Here is a 26,209-nt window from a genome sequence, read left to right as displayed (position 1 = left end):
TCCAGTACTGGATTCACTAAGGCTGTTCTACAGGACATCCTGAACTCTAATTCATCTTTCCACCCATATTGTTTGAGCTTTGGGGATCATCCCATTTCTGAGGAATAATGCAGCGGGGCTGTTGTGACTTGCACAGTCTGTGGCTGACCAGGTATGCTGACAACTGCAAATTGGGAGCAGTCACTGAGTCCCCCAATGATGTTAATATACTGCAGACAGGGTTAATGCAGACAAATGGTGCCAAAGCCACGAATTAAAGCTAAATGCAAAAAAATGCATTATTATTCCCTTTGGGAAAGCTGACATCCCTGATAATAACATTATAGACAGTAGCCCCCTAAGTGTAGACCCAATGGTATGTAATCCGGGTACTCAGGTTGATAGCAACATGAACTTTGACTACATATCCGCAGTAGTAAGGAACATCTTATAAGTAAAGGAATCTCATCTAGATCTAAGGATGTTATAATTCCATTATGCTCAGCCCTCATCAGACCAATAATTTAGTACAATGCTCCCTTTTGCATGTACCTCACCAGACACCTGCAACAATTGGAGAAACCACAGAGGTTTCTCACCAAGAAATTATAAGTAACACAAAACAAATCTTATGTGGAAAGACTGAAAGTCCTGTCACTGTGGTGACCTGTGTCTGGCTTACAGGGCAGTCTCTGATGTACTCTTGATGGAAATGCTACACATTCATAAATCAGACTGCATGGGAGTCATTTGCTCCAGGGATCTTAATCTAGCCTCTGACATCCACTTGTGCATGAATTGTGCCATTCCAAATATAACCAAGACACTCTCCTCCAGAAAAGGAAGTTAATCTGGTGGTCCCCTGCCATAAACAAACTATACAACAGAAGGAAGAAACTGTTGCAGAAAAGAGGAAAATCCCAGGATGCAAAAAACTCCCTTACCAGCCTTAGTAAGAAGCTGAGATCCCTCATAAAATCTTCCAAAGCAAGCTACGAAAATAAAATTGCTAAAGATTCCAAAGACTACCACATGGCATTCTATAGTTATGTCAAGAATCTAAATGGCAATGCTCAGATCTGCTCTGAGCTACAACAGAATGGCATTACATATACTGATCCCAAGGATATTGTCAGTATCCTGGTAGATCGATTTAGTGCCAACTTCACCCCCCTTTCACCCCCTAAAAGGCCCATCTCAATACCAAAAGATTGCCAAATTCCGGTAATCACAGCCACACAGGTAGAAACCGCACTCTCCAAAGCAAAGAATACAGCATCCATGGGACCAGATGACATCCCGGGCTGTGTACTACATGTACTACAAAATGAACTGGCACCTCACCTAAGTGTCATGTTTAATCATAGCCTCACCTCAGGCTTTGTGCCCACTGAGTGGTGCACAGCAACAGTTATCCCACTCCACAAAGGGGGATCTACCTTGGATCCTGGGAACTACCATCACATCAGTCTGATGAGCCTGATCTGCAAGGGCATGGAATGCATTATCATGGAACTTATAAAGACATTGGCAACTTTCAAACACTGGACCCCACCCAGTTTGGGTTCGTGACGGGCCAATCTTGTCTCCTTAACCTGATTGACTTCTTCAAATTAGTCTCCAGAGCTGTGGACGAGGGTAAGGAGGTCCACACAGCCTAACTGGACCTCGCCAAGGCCTTTGACACCATCCCCCAACTCTGGAATCATAAATAAACTTACTAAACTGGGCATTAATCCCTACGTCACTCGATGGGTTGCCATCTGGCTTACTGACAGAACCCAGACTGTAAAAGTAGCCGACTCTAAATCCAGCTCCAGACACGTGACAAGTGGAGTACCTCAGGGTTCAGTCCTGGGACCGCTCTTGTTTAGCATCTACTTCTCTGAAGTACAGGCCAACACTAAGGGACTGTGGCTAACAAAGTTCACAGATGACTGCAAACTGAGAGCCATTATTGAATCCCCAAATGATGTGGATATTCTACAAAAGGGCGTTACAGAAACAGATGCTTGGTGCCAGAGCCATGGGCTCAAGCTTAATGCCAAGAAATGTATAGTTATCCCCTTTGGGAACAACCATGTACCCATGAATTACCACATAGGTGGCAATACACCAAACACCAAAAGTGTGATGAGAGACTTAGGGACACAGGTGGTCAGTGGTCTCACCTTCGATAACCACATCGCCGCAACAGTCAGGAAATCCTTCTGTGTGGCACACCTCATCACTAAGGGCTTTTCATCCAGAAAAATGGAGGTCATTGTCCCACTGTACTCATCCCTCATTAGACCCATTATAGAGTACAACGCCCTTTTGGTATGTACCTCACAAGACATCTGCAACAGCTGGAAAGACCACAGAAATACCTTACTAAAAGTATCACAGGCCTAAAGCAGATGCCCTATGCTGACTGTCTAAAAAAAACTCCAGCTATACTCTGTGGCGTATCGTCTACTCAAAGGTGATCTCTGCTTAACATACAAGGCTATGTCAAACCCAGAGCTGTTGGACATGCTCCACTTAAAGAAATCCCAATCCCACAGAGCCACATGCTCTAGGGATCTAAACCTTGTCATCACAATGAACAAAACATGCTGGAGGGATAGGTTCCTGACCCAGAGACTCCCCATACTCTGGAATAGACTACCCATACATGTCAAGCAGAGCGCCTCCTTGGTCCTCTTCAAAAGGAACCTTGACAGTTGGATGGGAGATAGGAAATTCACCTCGGGGATCACGTCAGTCACCCTGCTAGACAGGGGTCCAGGGAAGTAAATATTGTGGGAAGAAATATCCAGGGAATTGTTATGGCTAGGCTTGTATAGGCCCTAGGGCCGATAGCCTAGTACCAACCTATGAAAGTTTTCTCTGGCTTTATTTGACAATATGAAAAAAAAAAATAGATTGCTGATCTCCTTTCCTACATCAAGACACTAAGACATCCTTAGATTATTTGCTTTCCACATTGTCTCAAATTACCAAACATTCTCTTAAATGTTCATATTAATGCTGTTTCTAGAGTCACTGCCACTGGGTCAGTTATGCAGAGATTTGCTTGGCTGAGCACACAGGGTTTACCAAAGGATGTTAAAGTAGAACTTTTGAATGCATCTCTGGATAAAGAAGTATTATTTGGTCTTCCTCTGCTGAGTTTCTTGAGAAATTTGATGAAAGGAGAAAGTTAATCCATTTAGTTTATCAGATTTTCACTTCTCATCCCCAAATATAATCATAAAATTTCTTCTATCCCAGGGCCCTTTTATGAGAAACATTTCAAACAATCCCAAAAGAATACAGGCAGACAATTTTTTGAGAAGCAGTGGCAGGGAGGTTCTAAAAAGGAAAGGAAAAGAAAGGAAAGGAGGCCCTTTCCAAGCCCAGGGACAATATTTAATCAGATTGATTTTGCCACCTAACAATCTCTTTCCCTTCCCCACCCTGGCAGCCCTTTAAACCTTTCTCAAAATCTTTATCTTCACGTACCATTTTTATATTCGATTACTTAATACACTTGGGTCCTGAGAGTTATACAGAAAGAGTACAATTAGCAGTGGGACTATGTCCCCATTTCATTGAATTCCAATCCACACAGTCAGACCTCTCTGTTTCCTCTGATCCTGGATCAAATGGTGTCTCGGGGAGTAATAAAGGCTGTCCCACTCCATCAAATAGAAAAAGTTCTTTACTCAATGATTTTCTGATGCCAAAGAAAGAAGGAACCTGGAGACCTGTGATGGACTTCTCTTTTCTAAGCCTTCACATCAAGATGACAAAATTCAAAATGTTTTCTTTATAGTCAGTTTTACCTCTAATTCCTCCTTTCAGTTTCTTAGTAACTCTAGGCTTAGAAGATGCTTATCATCACATTGCAATTCACAGAAATTTATTTTTTTTATAATTTTCTGTGTCTGGTTAACATTTTCAGTTTTCTGTTTTACCATTTGGGTTGTCAGCACTTCCAATAGTGTTTATAAAATGTCTGGCTCCGATAATGACTTATTGCAGGGCATCAGACTGCTTTATTTTTTCAGACTCTTTACTAGTCTGTCAAAAATCTGTTCTTTTCATAACGAGCCTCCTTCCTAACCCATGTTTTTAGGTAAACCTAGAAAAATCATCCCTCATTCCATGGTTGTCTCCTAGATACAGCTCTCACGATGGGCTTTCCTCCTCAAGACAACGTGGACTTTTACTAGGAACAATTCCTAACATTTTCCGGACAGATGTACACATCTAAGAACTATTTCAAGATGTCAAGATTTATGGCCTCTTCAGTCTTCACGATTCCTCTAGCCAGACTACAGTTGAGGAAATATAAGTGGTTCTTCAAATCAGTCTGGACCCAGCAGCAGTACCCCCCTCTCCTTTCAAATTCTGGTGTTAAGTTTTCTCAAGAGGGAAATTCTCTGGTGTTTGAATGTTTGAAATAATTCTTCAGTCTGGGTCTAACTCCCTCTCCCAGCCCCTACTCCGTCTTTAACCACAGATTCATCAGATTTTGCATAGGGAGTTGTTTCCAAAGGGGAGAAGGTGTAAAATCTGGAATCCAGGACATCTGTTAATCATCACAGACAATACCAAAGTAATATGGTACATAAATGAGAGAATCAGATCTTAAAAACTTTGCAGATTAGCAGTGCTAGCCTGGATACTAGCCCTGTAGCTCAATCTATTTTACAGGCTGCTCACATCAAGCAGAGCAAAATTTTGTAGCAGACAAGCTGAGCAGAAGCAGAACAGACTTGCATGAAAGGAAGTTGCATTCCAGGGTCTTCAAAGAAATCATTTACCTGTGGGGAACTCCTGAAGTAGATTGGTTTGTCTCCATTCTTAACAGACCGTTAATACGTTCTTCTCCAGGGTACTTGCAGAAAGGACTGGAATACATATGCCTTTTCATTCCCATGGATGTGAGTGTTCCTGTATGCTTTCCTACCCTTTCTTCTGAAACCAAGAGTCATTTTAAAGATCAGAAAGGACTAAGAATATTACTGATAATGCCTTTTGGCCCAGGCAACAATGGCTGTCCCTTCGTTTGAAAATGATCAAGGGCAATAACCACAAGCTTCCTCACAGGATGGACTTACTCACACAAGACAGGAGCTCTCTCATCCACCTCAGCCTTCCAGTTCTTCACAGCCTATATTATAGATTTTTTAACACCCTTATTGAATTATCACTTAAGACATAAGGAAGCATACATTTATATAAAGTACAACAAACCATGTTAACATATTCCTAGTTACAAACATCACATTTTTTGTGTAGCTATCATCAGTCCAACATTACATAAATCACTCTATTTCTGTCTTACCTTGATTTCTGTCTTGCCTTAAAACTCACTCTTCCTCCAAAATATATTATTCTGCATGCATTGTTCCCACAATTTCCATTTTTATCTATGTAATTTGCTCCTACCCTTTTCTAAAGATCTCACTTCCATTTTTTTTTCATCTCTGTAATAATATTCAATGCGTCAAATACTGTTATTTTAGACTTTTATTTCCATTTTCTTGTAATTGCTTATTTAGTACCCACCAGAATAAAATTTAGCAAGGCCTTACTATGTATAGGCAATTCAGATCTTGGATCCCTGCTCAAAAAATAATTTCCTTAGTTGCACCCATTTACTCAACAAACACTTCTGACACACTACTGTGTACAAAATTTTTGAAATCTTTCAACTCACATTATCCTCCCCAAACATATGTTCTCAGTTGCCTCTCTGTTCCCCATCACATCTCCAGCATTTGCCATCTACCTGAGGAAAAATATTTTGAAGTCTGTTTGGGGTATACAAATACCTATCCAAACACTTCCAAGCAACAATCTTAAATCTTTTAGACTTTGTTGCTTACTTTGGAAGCATACATATGTCCTCCCATTGTTTCGTTGTGGATTTCTTATCCAATCTCTCTTTCCAATCTTTTATAACATCCTCTGATTGATTCCTGTAGTTATTGAGCAGGATGTTATATGCCCTACTAAATATCCCTTTTTAATAGCAGCATCCGTTTTAGATTCAACTAAAAACTCTACCAGAGCAGGTCATTCACTGAATTCCCCGACCTCTGTCCCTTAGCCTATACTCTGATATCACTTCCTGATGGGGAAAGATGGTCTCTATCCTGCAGTCCAAATGTCTTCTTGGACTGTTCCCATTCTATTACCTTTCCCTTTCTAGTTATTTGCTCCCAGTAACTTGGTACCTTTGCTAGTTTTCTATAGTAAATTTTAGCCCCCTCTTGCCTATTCTGTGTACCCCTAATTGCAGTCATCCCTATCAGCAAAAATCTTTTTTCTCCATTCTTGTGGTGGCTTAGTTCTTGGGATACGTTTTGCTGTTTTATGAATATAGTATTCTGTATGGCTGTTGTTATCCTCCTTAAGAATCCGCATCCAAAATCCCACTCACTCTTTATATTGTGAATTTCCACCCTGTTTCATCGTCATCCATTTACACTTTTAATTATAGCTTTCTGCTTGTGTTATGTATATGAACCTTAACTGTATAATTCTAAAATATCCCTTCAGATCAGGTAATCCTAAACTACCTTGTTCTGTTGGAAGGATCAACGTTTATCTCACTTGACCCTTGCCCTTTCCACTCCTAGATAAATTCTTTCAATTCTTTATTATTGTCAACAACTTCTCCTCTAGTTGATAAAAATATACCTGACCTGTACATAAAACTAAAGGGACTAGAAACATTTTCACTTGTTATATCTTGCTTATCCATATCCATAAACAACAGCTTCCAGTTACTCAGTTTTTCTATTATCTTTTTAGTCTCTTCTCACATATTATTAGCTGCCTTTCACAGAATCCTGTTTAATCCATACTCCTAAATACTTCATTTTATCGTATCCCACAAATATGTGTATTGCCAGACCAATTTAAGTGTGGGTACATACATACATACATACATACAAATATTTAAACCATGGGTATTGATGCCCTTATAGTCTCCCAATATACCAAAACAGTTGTTCCCATAATAAGTGTCTGGGCTGTACTTAAAAATATCTAAATTAGTGCTTGCTTTAATGTAATTTGGTATTCTGTTCCATGCATCAGTGGCTGTCTCAGAGAATCAGCTAGAACCTTTCATTTATCTTCATTAATTTTATATCCCAAAAAGAGTTGAAACTCTATCAAGATGTTCCACAACACTGAAATGTCCTTTTCTGATTTTATCAGGTACAAAATAATATCATCTGCAAATAAAGGCAACATTTCTTGATTACCATACCAATTATATTCTTGAATTTCTGGGTCTGTTATTTTCTTTGCCAATGGATCTAAATATAAAACAAATAATGAGGAACGAGGACACCCCTGCCTGGTTTCTTTGTTCAGAAAAGAACCCTCTCACTTTAATGTTTGCCTCTGATTCCTCATAATATCCTCCTAATTAATCTTATTATTGCATCAGGGAATGCAAATGCTTCCATTGCCCTACTCATAAAATCCCAGCTTACTCTGTTGAATGCTTTATCTGCATCAGGACCCTCCAGTAATGGTGGTATGATCTTACACTCTGCTTCCCTCAGGATCATCATACCTTTACGCACCTTTACTCAGGGGAAAATGCATCAGGTATTAAAGGAGGCTAAGAAACCTGCTATTAGAAAATCATATATGACTAAGTGAAAACAATTTTCTAGTTGGTACCAGAGAATGAAACAAGACCTTTTTAAGGCTCTAACAACTTTGGTTCTACAATATGTGTATGAGTTATTGATCTCTGGGCCTTCTTACTCCTACATTGATTCTTTTTTTTTTTGTCAATTTCTGTCTGTCTGCCTGTAGATCCCTTTTTCTTCTTTCTTTCAAGTGAAGCAGTTTCTGAAAGAGGTATTACATATTTGTCCACCTAGAAAATAGGTGACTCCTGCCTGGGATCTTAACTTTGTGCTGGAAAAGCTTATGCTTTTTCTTTTTGAAACAGCTTACGGTGTTGATCTAAAGTTCTTATCTTGGAAAACAATGTTATTCATTCCTCTGATTTTTCCAAGAAGAGTATCTGAGCTGCAAGCTCATATGGTGATTTAGTGATTCATCCCTATCATCTTTCATAAAGAGTACTAACCCTCCTTTTATGCCAAAAGTGGTTTTAGAGTTCAGTTTGAATTGAACTGGATGTCCTCAGACAAGTCAGATGCTACACTGACAGGATAAAGGACTTCAGAAATTCTAATCATTTGTTAATTTTTTATGAAGTTATGAAAAAAGAGGCAATCAGTATCAAAACAGGCTATTTTGAAATGGTTATTCAATGTTCATATCATGACAGAGCATTTCCAGGAAAACTCAGGACCTGTTCTAGCAGGGCTGTGTCAGCTTCTACTGTTTTTGGAAAGGCGTGGACTCTAGAAATATTCTAGAGGCAGCAACTTGGTTTTCTCTTGATACTTTTACCAACACTGCAAAATTGACTGTTTCTCTAGGTCCAAGGCAGGCTTTGCTAGAACCATTCTTCATGGACTCCTAGGCTGTGATCCTTCATTCTGTCCCATATAGCTTATGGACTTGTGACAGAGTACAGCTGTGTGAGTAAACTTACCATAACAGTGGATGTTCAGCTAGATTACTGTTGCAATACACACACCCTCCCTCCTTCACCCTTCTTGTTTTATGCCAGGATGGGGATCCTGTCTTCCCTTTTTTTCTTAATACAGATTTTCTTAACAGGGTTCTAGGGCTCCTTGTTTCTGTGACATGAATGCTATGATTTTCGGTGTGTGTACATCTTCTCTTATACCAACTAGTCTCCAGCTTAGACGGGTGAACGAGCAAGTGGAAGGTGCCATAAAGCTTTGAAAGCTGGCCAGACATCTGATCCTTTGCAGGATACGTCCCATATACAGTAGACTACTGCAACAGTGATCTCTTCAAACATCTATTGTTATGGTAAGTTTATATACACAACTGTACTTTTCTGACACATGCCTTGTTAATGATTTTATTTCATTTGTATTTGTTTACCGGGGTAGAGCACTGATTTCCAAGGACCTTTTTCAGACTCGACCAGGGAGTGCTGTCTGGTTAAGTGACTTGCTCACAGTCACATAGTTAGGCAATGGAGGCTGAGGGAATCAAACCATGGATCACTAGACCATAGATCTGTTCTGTGCTGTGCTGTATTGCATTTCAGTGCCTGTGGGTGCAATATGGCAATCAGAATGTTAGTGGCTCTGGAGTGCATAATATATTGTTGTGCATCTTTCACAAACACGAGACATTCCTTTGTATGCAGCCATTCAGTACTGCGATCCATGACAGTGAATCATGTTCCAAAATGCCAGCATGCTAACGTAGTGCACAGAATGCCTGCATGCATCTGTGCATTGTGTTGATGAATTGTGCCCAGCAGTGGCAGTGAAATTTTTTGCTATGAGGCATATAACCTAAATGAAAAATATTATCTCAAAATAATGTCTTTAGCATAACTTTATGGTGACATCCCCAGCACCTGCCCCCCTCCACTCATCACCAGGGAGCAGGTTTTTAATACCCTCTCAAAGGCAAAAACTACAGTCTCCATGGGACCTGACAGCATCCCTGGTTATACCCTACATAAACTCAGGCATGACCTCCTTTAGGCACATATTCAACCAAAGCATGAACACCGGCTTTGTCCCAGCTGAATGGAGGACAGCCACTGTCATCCCTCTACAACAATGTGGAGCATCCACTGACCCAGGCAATTATAGGCCCATCAACCTAACTAGCCTGATCTGCAAGGCCATGGAATGCATTATCATGGACCTTATGAACAAGGGCATCGGCAACCTCCAAACACTTGACCCCACAGATTGATTTTGTCAAAGGGAGACCATGCCTGTTAAACTTGGTCAACTTCTTTGAAATAGTCAACAAAGCCATGGATGAGGGGAAGACGGTGCACACTGTACACCACCTACTTTGACCTAGCCAAAGCCTTCAACACTATTTTTCACTCTGGCATAATAGATAAACTCCCCCAGCTAGGCATCAACCCATATGTTACCAGATGGGTAGCTAACTGGCTCACTGATAGAACCCACTCAGTCAAAATAGGAGAAGCCATCTCTAGTAGTAGACCCATAATGAGCTGTGTACCCCAAGGATTGGCCTTGGGGCCTCTGCTGTTTGGGATATACTTTTCTGAGGTGTATGACAAAACCAGTGGTCTGTGGCTGACCAAGTGTGCAGAAAACTGCAAACTGGATGCTGTCTTAAATTCCCCTAGTGATATGAACAGCCTCCAAGAGAGCCTTTACCCAAGCTAATGACTGGTGCCAAAAGCATGGCCTCAAACTGAATGCCAAGAAATGCATCATTATCCCTTTTGGGGAAAAATGGTGTCCCCACTAATTATCACATTAATAACGTACTAAGCACGCAATCAGTCATGAGGGACTTTGGCACCAAAGTTGATAGCAACCTGACTTGAGACCACCATGTTGCCTTTGTTGTACAGAAGGGTTTCTACATGGCCCACCTCATAAGGAAGGGTATTTCTTCCAGGAACAAGGAGTCCCTTATCAGACCCATTATTGAGGACAGTGCCCCCTTTGGTATGTACCTTGCCAAGCACATGCAGCAGCTGGAGAGACCACAGAAGTTCCTGACCAGGAAAATCCAGGGTCACAAACACCCATCCTATACAGATAGGCTAAAATCCCTGTCCCTCTACTCAGTCTCGTATAGACTGCTCAGAGGTGTCCTGTGTCTGGCATACAAGGCCATCTCAGACCCAGCCTTCATGGAGTTGCTGCATATCCATAAATCAAACTCCACTCGTGCAGCCCGCACTCAAGGCCTCGACTTGGTCTGTGACATTTATAGAACTTGTTGGCGGGATACATTTGTGTACCAAAGACTCTCCCATCTGTGGAATAGACTCCCTCTCTATGTCAAACAGAGTACCTCACTAGCCCTCTTTAAGAGGATCCTGGATGACTGGATAGGAAACAGAAAATACACCCCTGGGATCCCACCTGTGTCCCTGCTGGACAGGGGTAACAAGTGCTGATTTTGTGGGAACATAGGTGAATTTCTTGGCTAGGCTTATAAGGGCCTGCAGGCCAATAGCCTAGTATCATCCTATGAACCTATGAATTACGCCTTTTTTATTTTTAACTTCTACATACACAGTAATTTTGTATGATGGGACTGATAAAAAGTAAGTAGAGTTATAGTATTAATGAAAATGAAGAATCACTACTTCTTAAGATCCATCCATTCTTCTACAACCCCGCTTTTTCCATTTATGATGCTATTGATTAAACTTTGAAAGATTTACTGTGCCAAGCTTCTGATTATGCATACCTTGTATTTATTAATAATTCAACTTGATTTAATTTGTTTTCTAAGTTTACAATACAGCCACAAGCTGATTTCTTTGACTGCTTTATTTAAATGGATTTTTTTCTTTTAACTAGATATTAATGATTACTATGTTGGGTTTTTCTTTAGGGAAAACATAAATGCTAAGCATATGTTAGCTAAAAGTGTTGCCTTTCATTTGTGTTTTATAGTGATGAGGTTTTAAAATACAATTGTGTATAAATTGTTGATGCTGTTAGAATGTATTATTTCCAGGTAGCCTGCTGAGAGAGGGTAAAATGAATAATTATCTGTTTATGTTAGATGTAAGTCCTCCATACTGAATTTTCTGCAGTAACATTCAGTTATGTATGGATGAATTTTTCTGCAGTATTTATTTATTTTATTTTGTGGTCTGAAATCCTTTAAAGGTATTACCCAAAAGATAAATCCTGTTTCAGATGTAGAAGGTAAATCAAGCAACACCTAAGGTTTAGTTGAAATGATAGCAGAATTGGTATTCATTCATTTTCTAGTCGTGACTTCATCCTGTCCTTTGTCATGGAGGAGCTGGAGCCCCTCCATGCAGTTAGCATGGGTAAAGCAGAGAAACAGTTTTGGGTAGTACATTGTACTGTAGTAAATTATTATAATCTTTGGGTATAACAGACTAAGTGGAAATGCAGATGACAGAGAGGAGCAGCGCTTAGCATTATTATCTCACATGGTCGCCACTTTCTTTCCACATCTTAAAAACATGCTGGGTTGTGAATTTTTCATATTCCATTTGCACTGATTTGTTAGCAGAGAGAGATTTCCTGCACACATTTGTGTATCTGTTTGTATGTGCACATACATGTACCTACAGCCTTTGATGGATTGGTGTGTCATCGAAGATTGGTTCCATGCCTTAGTCTATTGCTTTCTATTACCAGTTTCAGGTCCTCATGACCCTGAACAGGAGAGTGCTGAAAATGTCAAGTGACAGTAATAGTCATACCCATCTTACAAATTAAGAGAAATGCAGGTGCACTAAAATATCTAAGGTTTATGTCTAGTAGAGTCACCCTAAATACAGTTAGCTTAACCACTAACTAAACTGGTTTATGCAATAACAAAATTACAATCTGAGTATTTTAACTTGAGGCATTTCTGTAGTTTATGTAACATATTTCTAATATTTTGAACTTTCCCGTGCAGCCTCCTAAGATGGCAACTCACGACCAAGAAACAGACTTGAGTGAAAACAGAATGCAGATAGTCCCGGGTCCACAAAATATTCTTTAATTACTTAAAACAACAAAGAAATGACATGCTTTCATCTCACTTGGGGAACTTTGTCAGCTTCTGATTGGGATGAAAGCACTTACTTTCTTTATTTTTGTGTCAGTTTTGTGTTATTTTGTGGACCCAGGCCTGTCTGCATTCCCTTCTCACTCTAATGTTCCCATACAGCACATTTAAGAGAATTAACAGCAGAATGCTAAAGTCCTTTTAAAAGTGAGCTGTCTGTCTGATCTGCAGACCTTGTAGTAGAAGTTTATTTAAAGGCCTAACTTTAAAGGCTGTTTAAGATAAGCAAGATTTTACTCATGATCTTTTATAAAGAAACTTTCTCTCAAAGCACAACTAAGAGAATTTATGAAGTTGAAAACGGTCAGATCTAGAAAGTAGAGTGCAATGATTTGTTAGCAGAGAGAGATGTCCTGCAGACTTTGCCTCTCTCTTATAAAGTACTCCCAGAGCAGTAAAAGTTAGAGCTGTTGCATTAAACCATATCTCATATATTATCAATAGGTTACCTGTAAAAGAATTGAACTGGCCTCACTTTAGAGGAAAAAGTCTCTCTCATGATAGTATACATGTGTAGTATTCGGGCTGGTAATGTGGTTGTTGTACTGTAGGGGCGCTGTGGGGAATTCAGCATGTACTGTTGGTTCTGTATTCTCTGGTAACTTGTTGGTTCTGTGTAGTAGATGACTTGCAGAAGTTGTGTGAAGAAGCATGGGTGCGCACCTGGAGGCTCTTAATAAAGAAAGGCCTTACAACTTCATAAACCGTGTGGTCTCCTTCCTTACCACGATATAACATATTGGCGACGAGAGGATGGGATGCCTCCGAGTCCGCTGCGAGTAAACTGGTGGGCTGCAGTTCATGTCGGATGACGAAGAGACGGGGCCTACTGGAGTGATGTCTGGTTCCATGTTGGGGTCACTGGTTGCATACGACTGTCAGGCACAGACCTGGGAGGAGTATTGTGAAGTGTTGGAACATTTTTTTGAGGCAAACCAGATAATGGAAGCGGGTCGGAAGCGAGCCATATTGCTAAGCTCGGTGGGCAGTAAGACGACAGTCTGATGAGGAACTTATTGAGTCCGGATAAACCGGGGGACAAATCGTTCACAGAGTTGACGAGTTTACTTCAGTCACATTATAATCCGAAGCCGAGTGCAATAGTCCAGAGGTTCAAGTTAAATTCAAGGACTAGAATGGCTAATGAAACGGTAATGGAGTATGTCGCAGTGTTGAGGGAACTGGCACAACATTGTGATTATGGGGACAGACTGACCGAAATGCTACGAGATAGGCTCATATGTGGCATTGCAGACGACCGCATACAACGCAGATTGTTAGCGGAGCCTGACTTGTCGTTTGAAAAGGCCTTGAAGTTGGCACAGGCCATAGAGACAGCGACTAAAGACATTCGTGATTTGCAACAGAAAACCACGGAAGGGGTTGGAAGCAGGAGTGCAACCCCACTGCCAGTGCATAAAGTGGTTATGGAGCATAATTCACAAGGAAAGTCTGGTCAGTATGTTTGTTACAGGTGTGGAGGTGAACATTTGTCACGGAACTGTCGTTTTTTAACTGTAAAATGTCATGCTTGCGGGAAAAAGGGCCATGTAAAGAAAATGTGCCGCTCAATACCCTCTCGGGAGCAGCCGAAAAAGGGGGAGGAAAAAAGCAGTATGATGGAAAGGAAGGGAAACCGAAAAATAAAATGGCAGTATGCGCACCACATGCGTGAAGGTACAGATCAACAAACCAGGGGAGCCGAAGAAGTGTTCACAATGTTTAACGTGAAAGAGGCCAGGTGGGAAAGAGTTGATCCCATTAAAACCCAGTTGGACTTGAATGGTAAAATGGTGCAGTTTGAAGTGGATACGGGGTGTAGTGTGACAGTTCTGTCAAAGGCTGAGTATGGGAAGTTATGGCCCAGAGAAGCTCGTAAGCTGCAGGACTGTTCAGTGACTTTGAAAACCTACACGGGTGAAATAGTTCCCACGTTGGGAATGGTGAAAATGAAGGTAAAATATAAAGACCAAGTCAAAGAGTTGCCAGTCATGGTGGTAGCAGGTAAGGGACCAAACCTGCTAGGCCGGGTGTGGTTAAAGGAGCTAAACATGGACTGCCTACAGCTCCATAAGGTAGAACAGCCGGGCCTGACCTTGCAAGAGGTGCTAGAGAACAATGAAGAAGTATTCAAAGAGGAACTGGGGACCTGGAGGGGTCCACCAGCAAAGATACACGTGAAAGAAAACGTAACGCCAAGATTTTACAAACCCCGTCCTGTACCATACGCGATGAAGAAGAAAGTTGAGTTTGAGTTAGAGAGACTCACTAAGCAAGGTATAATTGAACCAGTGAAGTTTGCGGAATGGGCAGCACCAATTGTTCCAGTATTAAAGCCAGATGGTACTGTACGCATATGTGGTGACTACAAGTTAACAGTGAACCAAGTCTCAAAGCTGGAGCAGTATCCCTTGCCAAAGGTGGAGGATGTGTTTGAAAAGCTGTCGGAGGTGAAAGGTTTAGTAAACTGGACCTCAGTCAGGCATATCAGCAAGTAGTGCTGGAAGAAGGGTCAGCGTATGTTACCCTGAACACACACAAAGGTTTGTTCCAAGTCAATCGTTTACCTTTTGGGGTTTCCTCGAGTCCAGCTATTTTCCAGAGAATAATGGAGGGACTAGCGGCAGGAATTCCAAAGGTGGCTGTGTATTTAGACGATATCCTGTTGACGGGTAGGAACATTCGAGAGCATCTGGAGACGCTGAATGAGGTGCTGAGACGACTGCGAGAGGCAGGTCTACGGGTGAAGAGGAGTAAATGTGCTTTCATGGCAACGGAAGCAGAATTCCTGGGCTACAAGGTGGATGCATCAGGCCTACACCCCCTGCCAAATAAAGTGGAAGCCATTCAACAGGCACCAGCACCCACAAATGTTACAGAACTGAAAGCCTATTTAGGCTTACTTAACTATTATAACAGGTTCCTGCCAAATCTGTCAACCCTGTTAGCTCCTTTACATAAGCTATTAAGGAAGGAGGCTCAGTGGTCGTGGCAAGAGGAACAGGACAGAGCATTTGAAAAGTCAAAGGAACTAATGCAATCTTCAGAGGTTTTAGTGCACTACGATAGTCACAAGGACTTAATTTTGTCATGTGATGCCTCACCTTATGGGTTAGGGGCTGTGTTGGCACACCGGATCCCAGATGGACAAGAGAGACCCATTGGGTTCATGTCACGGACTTTGACACCAGCGGAGTCAAACTATTCCCAGTTAGATAAAGAGGGTTTGGCTGTGATGTTTGGAATCAAGCGATTTCACAAATACCTCTATGGGAGGAAGTTTACTATTTGTACCGATCATAAGCCTTTGTTGTCACTGTTCAACGAGATGAAAGCAGTACCGCAGATGGTCTCTCCTCGCATTCAGAGATGGGCTGTAACGCTGAGAGCTTATGAATACGAGATTGTTTATAAGCCTGGGAAACACCATAGTAATGCAGATGCACTAAGTCGGTTGCCGATGCCAGGGCATCTTCAAGAACAGGAAGCGGAGGACCGAGTTTTGATGATGGAAGACCTAACATTGGTGTCTGCTAGGAACTGAGAGTTTGGACACACAAAGACCCGGTGCTTGCTAGAGTGTTTCAGTGGGTCCAGCAAGGCTGGCCAGTCCAACAAACGGATCCAGTTTTTCAGCCTTATGAGGTGAGGAAAACAGAGCTGAGTGTGCAAGATGGATGCGTATTGGGGGGCACGAGTGATAATTCCGTCCCCAGGAAGACGGGCACTTTTACAGCAGTTGCACCAAGGTCATGTGGGCATTACCCGAATGAAGGCCTTAGCCCGAAGTTATTTTTGGTGGCCCAAGTTGGACCACGAGATTGAAGTCGTTGTGAATGAGTGTAAAACATGTCAACAACATCGCAACTTGCCGGTGGCGGCGCCACTACATCCATGGGAGTGGCCGAGTAGGCCTTGGCAGAGACTTCATATAGATTATGCAGGACCATTCATGGGGGCCATGTTTTTGATAATCATGGATGCTCATTCGAAATGGATGGATGCTTATCAAGTCAAGACACCCACTTCTCTCGTTACCATTGAATGCTTGAGGAGGAGTTTCAGTAGTCAAGGACTACCAGAGACTATTGTATCCGATAATGCTTCATGTTTCACGAGTGAAGAGTTCAAGGGTTTTCTGAGAAAAAATGGCATCGTACACATCACATCAGCACCCTACCATGCAGCTACAAATGGTTGTGCTGAAAGAGCTGTGCAGACTTTTAAAGCAATGATGAAGAAGTCTGGAGAAGGAAGTATAGCAGCAAAAGTATCAAGGGTGTTATTCAACTACCGTATTACACCACAGTCTACCACGGGTTTGTCACCTGCCGAGATGTTGCAAGATACGGGGTGTAGTGTGACAGTTCTGTCAAAGGCTGAGTATGGGAAGTTATGGCCCAGAGAAGCTCGTAAGCTGCAGGACTGTTCAGTGACTTTGAAAACCTACACGGGTGAAATAGTTCCCACGTTGGGAATGGTGAAAATGAAGGTAAAATATAAAGACCAAGTCAAAGAGTTGCCAGTCATGGTGGTAGCAGGTAAGGGACCAAACCTGCTAGGCCGGGTGTGGTTAAAGGAGCTAAACATGGACTGCCTACAGCTCCATAAGGTAGAACAGCCGGGCCTGACCTTGCAAGAGGTGCTAGAGAACAATGAAGAAGTATTCAAAGAGGAACTGGGGACCTGGAGGCGTCCCCCAGCAAAGATACACCTGAAACAAAACGTAGCGCTAAGATTTTACAAACCCCGTCCTGTACCATACGCGATGAAGAAGAAAGTTGAGTTTGAGTTAGAGAGACTCACTAAGCAAGGTATAATTGAACCAGTGAAGTTTGCGGAATGGGCAGCACCAATTGTTCCAGTATTAAAGCCAGATGGTACTGTACGCATATGTGGTGACTACAAGTTAACAGTGAACCAAGTCTCAAAGCTGGAGCAGTATCCCTTGCCAAAGGTGGAGGATGTGTTTGAAAAGCTGTCGGGAGGTGAAAGGTTTAGTAAACTGGACCTCAGTCAGGCATATCAGCAAGTAGTGCTGGAAGAAGGGTCAAAGGCGTATGTTACCCTGAACACACACAAAGGTTTGTTCCAAGTCAATCGTTTACCTTTTGGGGTTTCCTCGAGTCCAGCTATTTTCCAGAGAATAATGGAGGGACTAGCGGCAGGAATTCCAAAGGTGGCTGTGTATTTAGACGATATCCTGTTGACGGGTAGGAACATTCGAGAGCATCTGGAGACGCTGAATGAGGTGCTGAGACGACTGCGAGAGGCAGGTCTACGGGTGAAGAGGAGTAAATGTGCTTTCATGGCAACGGAAGCAGAATTCCTGGGCTACAAGGTGGATGCATCAGGCCTACACCCCCTGCCAAATAAAGTGGAAGCCATTCAACAGGCACCAGCACCCACAAATGTTACAGAACTGAAAGCCTATTTAGGCTTACTTAACTATTATAACAGGTTCCTGCCAAATCTGTCAACCCTGTTAGCTCCTTTACATAAGCTATTAAGGAAGGAGGCTCAGTGGTCGTGGCAAGAGGAACAGGACAGAGCATTTGAAAAGTCAAAGGAACTAATGCAATCTTCAGAGGTTTTAGTGCACTACGATAGTCACAAGGACTTAATTTTGTCATGTGATGCCTCACCTTATGGGTTAGGGGCTGTGTTGGCACACCGGATCCCAGATGGACAAGAGAGACCCATTGGGTTCATGTCACGGACTTTGACACCAGCGGAGTCAAACTATTCCCAGTTAGATAAAGAGGGTTTGGCTGTGATGTTTGGAATCAAGCGATTTCACAAATACCTCTATGGGAGGAAGTTTACTATTTGTACCGATCATAAGCCTTTGTTGTCACTGTTCAACGAGATGAAAGCAGTACCGCAGATGGTCTCTCCTCGCATTCAGAGATGGGCTGTAACGTTGAGAGCTTATGAATACGAGATTGTTTATAAGCCTGGGAAACACCATAGTAATGCAGATGCACTAAGTCGGTTGCCGATGCCAGGGCATCTTCAAGAACAGGAAGCGGAGGACCGAGTTTTGATGATGGAAGACATAACATTGGTGTCTGCCAGGGAACTGAGTGTTTGGACACACAAAGACCCGGTGCTTGCTAGAGTGTTTCAGTGGGTCCAGCAAGGCTGGCCAGTCCAACAAACGGATCCAGTTTTTCAGCCTTATGAGGTGAGGAAAACAGAGCTGAGTGTGCAAGATGGATGCGTATTGTGGGGGGCACGAGTGATAATTCCGTCCCCAGGAAGACGGGCACTTTTACAGCAGTTGCACCAAGGTCATGTGGGCATTACCCGAATGAAGGCCTTAGCCCGAAGTTATTTTTGGTGGCCCAAGTTGGACCACGAGATTGAAGTCGTTGTGAATGAGTGTAAAACATGTCAACAACATCGCAACTTGCCGGTGGCGGCGCCACTACATCCATGGGAGTGGCCGAGTAGGCCTTGGCAGAGACTTCATATAGATTATGCAGGACCATTCATGGGGGCCATGTTTTTGATAATCATGGATGCTCATTCGAAATGGATGGATGCTTATCAAGTCAAGACACCCACTTCTCTCGTTACCATTGAATGCTTGAGGAGGAGTTTCAGTAGTCAAGGACTACCAGAGACTATTGTATCCGATAATGCTTCATGTTTCACGAGTGAAGAGTTCAAGGGTTTTCTGAGAAAAAATGGCATCGTACACATCACATCAGCACCCTACCATGCAGCTACAAATGGTTGTGCTGAAAGAGCTGTGCAGACTTTTAAAGCAATGATGAAGAAGTCTGGAGAAGGAAGTATAGCAGCAAAAGTATCAAGGGTGTTATTCAACTACCGTATTACACCACAGTCTACCACGGGTTTGTCACCTGCCGAGATGTTGCAAGGACGGAGATTAAGATCCACGTTGGATCTAGTGTATCCAAATGTCCGAGCTAAGGTAGAGGGGACCCAGTGGAGGCAAAAAGAATGTCATGATAGACGACGGAGAGAGCGAAGTTTTCTGGAAGGAGATGCAGTGATGACGCTAAATTTCAGTTATGGACCTAAGTGGATTCCAGGGTTCATTGTCAAGAGCACAGGACCATTGTCGTACCAGGTGAGATTGAATGGAGATTTCTTGGTAAAGAGACATGTAGACCAAATTCTACGGAGCGAACAGAAGAAGGATGCCATGGAACTGCTGGCCTCGGAACTATCGTTAAGTTCGGAACCAGGGCTCGCAGTGGCAGGAGGATCGCAAATCGAGGGAGACTGCCAGAACGTGGAAGGAGAGGTTTCTGAGGATCCAACTGTTCCAGGGAAGGACACACCGATACCTGAAGTGGTAACAGTGACACCAGAGTCACCTAAGGTGGTACCATTGCGCCGTTCTAAGCGTGTGCTGGTTAAACCTAGTTACTTGAAGGACTATCAATGTTAAAAAAAAAAAAAGTGCATGTATTGATTACAAGAACAACATAGCTAGATTGTATGGTAACCAGTCAATAACTAGCCTGTTATTTACAAGTAAATGATTAAATGCATTGTGGAACTTGTTCCCTAGTTTTGCTTATGTAAGACAGTATGTCTTAGCTTAAAAGGGGAGGAATGTAGTATTCGGGCTGGTAATGTGGTTGTTGTACTGTAGGGGCGCTGTGGGGAATTCAGCATGTACTGTTGGTTCTGTATTCTCTGGTAACTTGTTGGTTCTGTGTAGTAGATGACTTGCAGAAGTTGTGTGAAGAAGCATGGGTGCGCACCTGGAGGCTCTTAATAAAGAAAGGCCTTACAACTCCATAAACCGTGTGGTCTCCTTCCTTACCATGATATAACAACATGCAATCTTTTTAATTACATATCTGATGTGGTCCACAAAGATGAGTTTCTAGTTACAAGTTTTGTTATCATTATAATTGCATGTTTAAGGTTTAGGCATGACTGCTTTGGAAAAAGGCCAAAGACTCTTAAGGTTTATTTACATTTCGCTACAGTGTGCCCTAGCAGATTTTATATGCACAAACAATATTGTATGTTACTTGATGAAAGGAGCTCTTGGCCCAAAACCAGTCAGCAAAGGCATCCAATTTGTATATAGTTTCACTTCAGTATACCAAAATACTGAACGTTATATGGCCGGGACCATATTATCGAAATTTCAGTATTTTGATATACTGAAGTGGCGCAAAAAAAAAAAAACAAACAACGTTTCTGCAGGGGGGCAAGCCCCCCCTGAGTCCCCCACACCCCTCTACTTAAATATACCAACTCTGAGATCGCGCTACATTGCAGGAAAGGGAAATCTCCCATTCCGCGTCATATGCAGAAGCGCAGAACGGGAGATTTGCCGTGTTCCCACTATTGTGCAATCACGAGGATGGTATATTTAAGTGGGGGGGGGGTACGGGAGGGCTTGCCCCTCTGCAGAAACGTTGTGTTTTTTTTTTTTTGGCACCACTTCAGTATTTCGAAATACTGAAATTTCGATAATATGGTCTCAGCCATATAACGTTTGGTATTTCAGTATTGAAAGCTGATTGACTCTTTCAGTTAGGGATTGGTTCCCCAGACTTGGAAAATCAGTAGACTCTTCTATTGATGGTAAGCATATTGGCAGACATTCCGAAGTGCAATGCTAGAAATATTGAAAACTGAAACATGAAGGACTGTTGTGGTTAGCTTACATGTATGATAAAACAGAAAGACATACATTTAGTGGCAAGCATGAGAAAAATGAAATAAAGTGACTTAAAGGTATGTAACAGAATTCTCATCTGTGGAGTAAGGCTGCTTAAAACTGATCCTTGATGCCGTATTTACTGTATTTTGAAGTACGTAATCTTATCTCAGTGGACTGAATGGTTTTAGATGATAGCTGATAAACTTTGAATACTAGTAAAGCTGTATTGTTCTAATAATTCTAGGAAAGAGATTGCTTCAAGAGTTGTATTTATGGGACCAGAGTTTCAGGAAGCCTTAGCAAAAGAGCTAGCTAAGGAAGAAAAGAAGCATTCTCAGCACATTAAAGAATTTGAAGAAAAAATGAACATGCTGAATAAACAGTATGCAGAACTAGAGGAAGAGTTTCGAATGGCTCTTACAATTGAAGCAAATCGGTTTAAAGAGGTAACATTTAACTAGCCATTCTTACACTATGCAGTAAATTATGTGTTATAAATTATGACTTGTTTGGATTCTTTGTCTTCTTAGCTTGGATTCCTGACATTGTATTTATTTTATTTCTTGTTCTTTGTTCCTACCGCTCTGCCTTATAACTTGTCAACTTCCTAACATACAGAACTGCACCCTCCAGTTGTCTGGAATGAAGAGAGTCCATTTCAAATTTTAAGAAGTGCAGTGAGAAGTAATGGTTCATAGAGTAGTACTAGGCTAACTGCCCTTGTGGCCTATTTAAAGCCTAGCCAATTACCTCATGTGAGAATCAAACCCTGTACCTTGTGTTTGTAAAGCAAACACCTTAACCATTATACCAACCTCCCCCCTTTGGTAAAGGTGACAAGAAGTGATACTAATGGACAAGTTGTGTGCCTTAAGGAAGGATTATAGAGAATTTATTTATTTGAAAACCAGGTTGGTGGGACAGGTACAAGTAGTTACAGTACAAGCAACATTAATAGCAAAATGCTGAATAATCTACATTATGAACATATGCAGAATGGCATAATATGGTTTATGACTAAGGCAGCAGAAGAATAAGAACTGTAGAATTGTAGAAAGGAAGAGACAGCTACTTCAGAACTTCTTGAGATGAAAGCAGACTGTTCAAGGAGGAATCGCCAAGAGATGATCTAATAAATATGGGAAATGTAGACTCTTCAGAACATTTGATTAGTGGAAATGGGGAAGGAAGACATTTTTAGAGGCAACAGAAAAAGATTAGCACTGAAGTTTTTTTTCTATTTTCTGTTTCCCGTTGCACCTATCAAGTATCAAACCTGTGTGTATTATCCGTGCCTATTCATTCCTCCATCCTTGTTATTCCCCAGTTACAGTGAAAGCTATTCATGGTATGTCATCATACAAGCTACCTGATGTCTGGTTTATCCTCAGTAGCATCCAGGAAATGAGGTTATATTTATTTTGGTTAACCCTTCTCCTGGGCAGGAGGACAGATAAACCACCTGACAATGGGAAATAAATTCTGTGCTCTTGCAATGAGAGCTACCTCAGAAGTGGTTTAGTAGCTGAACACCTCCCCTCCCAGGACTCTATGCAGCACCACCCTTCATCCAAGGAACTGTGGCAGTGAACCAGCTCCCTCCCTCCCTCCCTCATATGGTGAGCATGTTTCCTTCCCTTCTAGTTCCAGCAAACTTCCAAGCTGCTGGTAAGTCTTATGTCATCTGGGCCATAGTCAAGATTTGATCCCTCTATGCTACCATAACTGGCAAATACTGAAGCTTTCAACTTGATTTTCACAAAGACAGAAACAGAAAGTTTCATTATTAATCTATTGAGGTAGAATAGTTAAGCATTACCACAAATAGGGTTGTAGGAGAAAGCTAGGAATGAATAATGAAAGAAACAAATAACTTGAGGGCCATCATCTTGATGTGATCCGGGAATCAGGCAAACTAACTGCTTGATGCTAAAAGAATTGGTGATTGCTTGGCTGAATGCCACTCTAGTATTAGAATCCTGTATGGCAATTCAGCACAGGATGATGTTGACATTCATTTGCACTGGTGTGAGTCTAGGAAGGAGGCAGTCAGCTACAGGCCTGTTATTGCCACTTCCATCCTCGGGATGTTTTAGATCAATTCTACAAGCAGGCTAGAGAAGTTCTTGAATGCTGATTTTCTTGCTGGTAGAACACAACATGGCTTCACGCATTTGTGGAGTTATTTTTATTTATTTTACATTTGTTTACTGGGAAAGTCCGTCTGAACAAGCGGTCCTTTTTTAGCAGCGGCCCAGGGAGAAAAGTTCCACATATAACTACAGTAGTAGAACAAGGACTATGAGTACAGATATGAAAATATACAAAATACTCTCACAGGGTTGTATAATATATCAAGGTAGGAAGGATACAAAGTTAGAGTAAAATAAGTTAATTATAGTTTGATTATAAACTATGAAACAAGTATAGTCTAATTTCATTCCTCTCTGTTTCTGGTTTATCGCTGCCATAGACTGAAGGAAACCTACAGGTTTGTTATGTCTACTTCACAGAAATTTAGTAGTGAATTTGAAGTGTAAGGAACTGAGACCTAAAATAATAATGGATGCAGGAAACTCAGAGACTGGAAGCAAAGATGTTGAACTGTTGAAGAAAATTGGTGGCAGGTAGAATGTTGCAGGATTCCATTGCCGTTTAACGCATACTTTTATCAGATATCAGACTAAGTGGGATGCAAAATGAGTCTGCCTAATAAAAATTGCAGCTTTAATGCTGTAGGAACAGACAGAGTAAGCAGTCTTCATTGAGAGCTGGTATAGCTTCTCATAGGTTACAGATAAATGACTGCTGTAGTGATATCTAGAAAAAAGCATATATATTATGAGATGTGTCTCAAAGGAAGTTAAAAGAGAAGAAGAATATGGTCATTACAAACACAACTAAGTTTAACCATGTGGTGTAATATGAAAGAATAATGATGAAGGCCAGCAAGAATGCTGGAATTCATAGACTGAACAGAAGATTTGAGAAATGCTGATGTGTCCTCACTTTTACAGTGCACTGTTAACACCATATATATTTTTTTCAAATTCTATTCATAATACAGGAAAAAAGATACCTCATTGCTAGCACATACAACAGGAGTTAACAGAATGATGAAAGGCCATTGTATGATGAAAGACTTGATGCTTGGCATGTGCACACTAAAATAAAGTACCCCAGTCACCCAGGGAGGGTCTCCTCCTACTGGAGTAGAATATCTTATAAGTAACCACATCTTAATTCTGAATGGGAGGCTGAGTAGTGTGCTAAGGGGGCTGTCTCTTTGACAAGTTCAGTTTTCTGTGTTAAACATTATTATACATAGCATATGCATTTTCAACAAAGTGAGGGTCTTAACTCCCTTTTTGCATACATTTGCTTTTACATTTGTCGCTGAAGGTTTCCACCCAAACATGGCTTAGCAAGTCCAAACCGATTCCAGGTCTGTGCTGGAAGGAAGTAGCAGCAGATGTATTGTCATTCTCCCAATGGTATAGAACATTCCTGTACAACACAAACTACATATAACAGCACCAAACATAACATACACAGCAGATCACATACCAGTGTCTCACAAACATAGCCCTTAATACCTAACATATTAGTCATTGGTGACTCAATTGTGAGACACACCAATGTCCCCCTCACCAGGCTTGACAAGGAGAAGGTCACAGTCAGTTGTCTGTTGGGTGCCAGAATCCGCCACATCACACACACTCAAGTCTCTCCAAAACAGGTACAAGTATGACTCTGTCATTCTCCATGTTGGTGTGAACGACTTGAAACATACCTCCATGGACTATATGAAAAGAGACATAATCGAGCTCTGAGTATGTGTCCCAGGCAGGTATGACCCTAGCCCTAAGCAGCATTCTTTCTTCACCAAAAATGATGCCACAATATCAACAAAAAATGTTAGACTTAAATAATTGGCTTAGTTTCTAGTGTCATTCCAAGGGGATGCAATATCTGTCAGCCTGGGACTACATGACTGATAGGCCTCAATGCTTTGCCAGGCCAGTGATGGTCTACACCTGTCACACCTGGGCTTCTTGTTACTAGCCAAGGCTATTGCCTCCTCCATGGTGCCTTTTTAGGCAATGTTCTAAAAACAAAACTTCCAACATAAGAAATTGGGATAAATGCAAATTGAAGGTCATGCTGCTTAATGTTAGGAGCCTTAACCTGAAAATGCACTCACTGGAAGCATTCCTAGCACAGGAAGATGCTGACATCTGTGCAGTCACAGAAACCTGGTTCAGAGCTGCGGAGAGCACCCCTGCCTTACCGGGCTACACCTCATTCCATACATTCCGTCCCCAAAATGAGGTCGGGAAGACCAATGAGGTGGAGTCCCTATCTTCATTAAAGATAAGCACACCTCCAAACTGGTTTGCCAGCATGATGCACTAGAGCTGTTACAGGTGCAACTAACAGTTTGCAAGGGCATCCATCCAAGTCATAGCCAGGTACAGATCCCCCTCTATGACTCAGGACACCCACTTCTCGTACCTGGACCTACTGGACTCTATATCTAGGTATCCCTTAACACCCTGGTCCTTGGTGACTTCAATTACCCCTCCATTGACTGGTGAACTATTCCTGCACTAATGCATTCACACAGCAATTCTTTGATTTCATTGATTCTAATGCCTTAGACCAGCTCGTTTCTACTCCCACAAGAGGCGATAATATTCTGGACTTGGTTCTCACCAACATGGGTACCCACTGCACCACCCCATAGTAAGATCCTCCATGATAAGATCAGACCATCTGTCTGTCTCACTTGAAGTTTCTATCCCATCCAACCCCTTCCCTGTCATTTCCCAGGCTAAAAAACTTCTCAAAAGCTGACAACAGCCTCCTAAAGGAGGGCATCAATAACTTTGCAGCACC

At 41.8% G+C, this 26,209-nt stretch overlaps 1 protein-coding gene across 1 annotated transcript in view; it reads left to right on the top strand.

Annotated features, from left to right (window-relative positions):
- Window positions 1-26,209, top strand: part of LRRCC1 (leucine rich repeat and coiled-coil centrosomal protein 1) — a 1,845,576-nt gene that overhangs the window by 1,118,145 nt on the left and 701,222 nt on the right. The window contains exon 12 of the mRNA XM_044066062.1: window positions 21,555-21,756. Within this exon, the coding sequence (XP_043921997.1) occupies window positions 21,555-21,756 (202 nt within the window). The remainder of the gene's footprint in view (window positions 1-21,554; window positions 21,757-26,209) is intronic.

Source organism: Protopterus annectens, chromosome 3.part0 (assembly GCF_019279795.1).
Source record: "Protopterus annectens isolate FY-2018-M chromosome 3.part0, PAN1.0, whole genome shotgun sequence".
In the NCBI taxonomy this organism is placed as follows: Eukaryota; Metazoa; Chordata; order Ceratodontiformes; family Protopteridae; genus Protopterus; species Protopterus annectens.
This window is presented reverse-complemented; position numbering and strand designations above follow the sequence as displayed.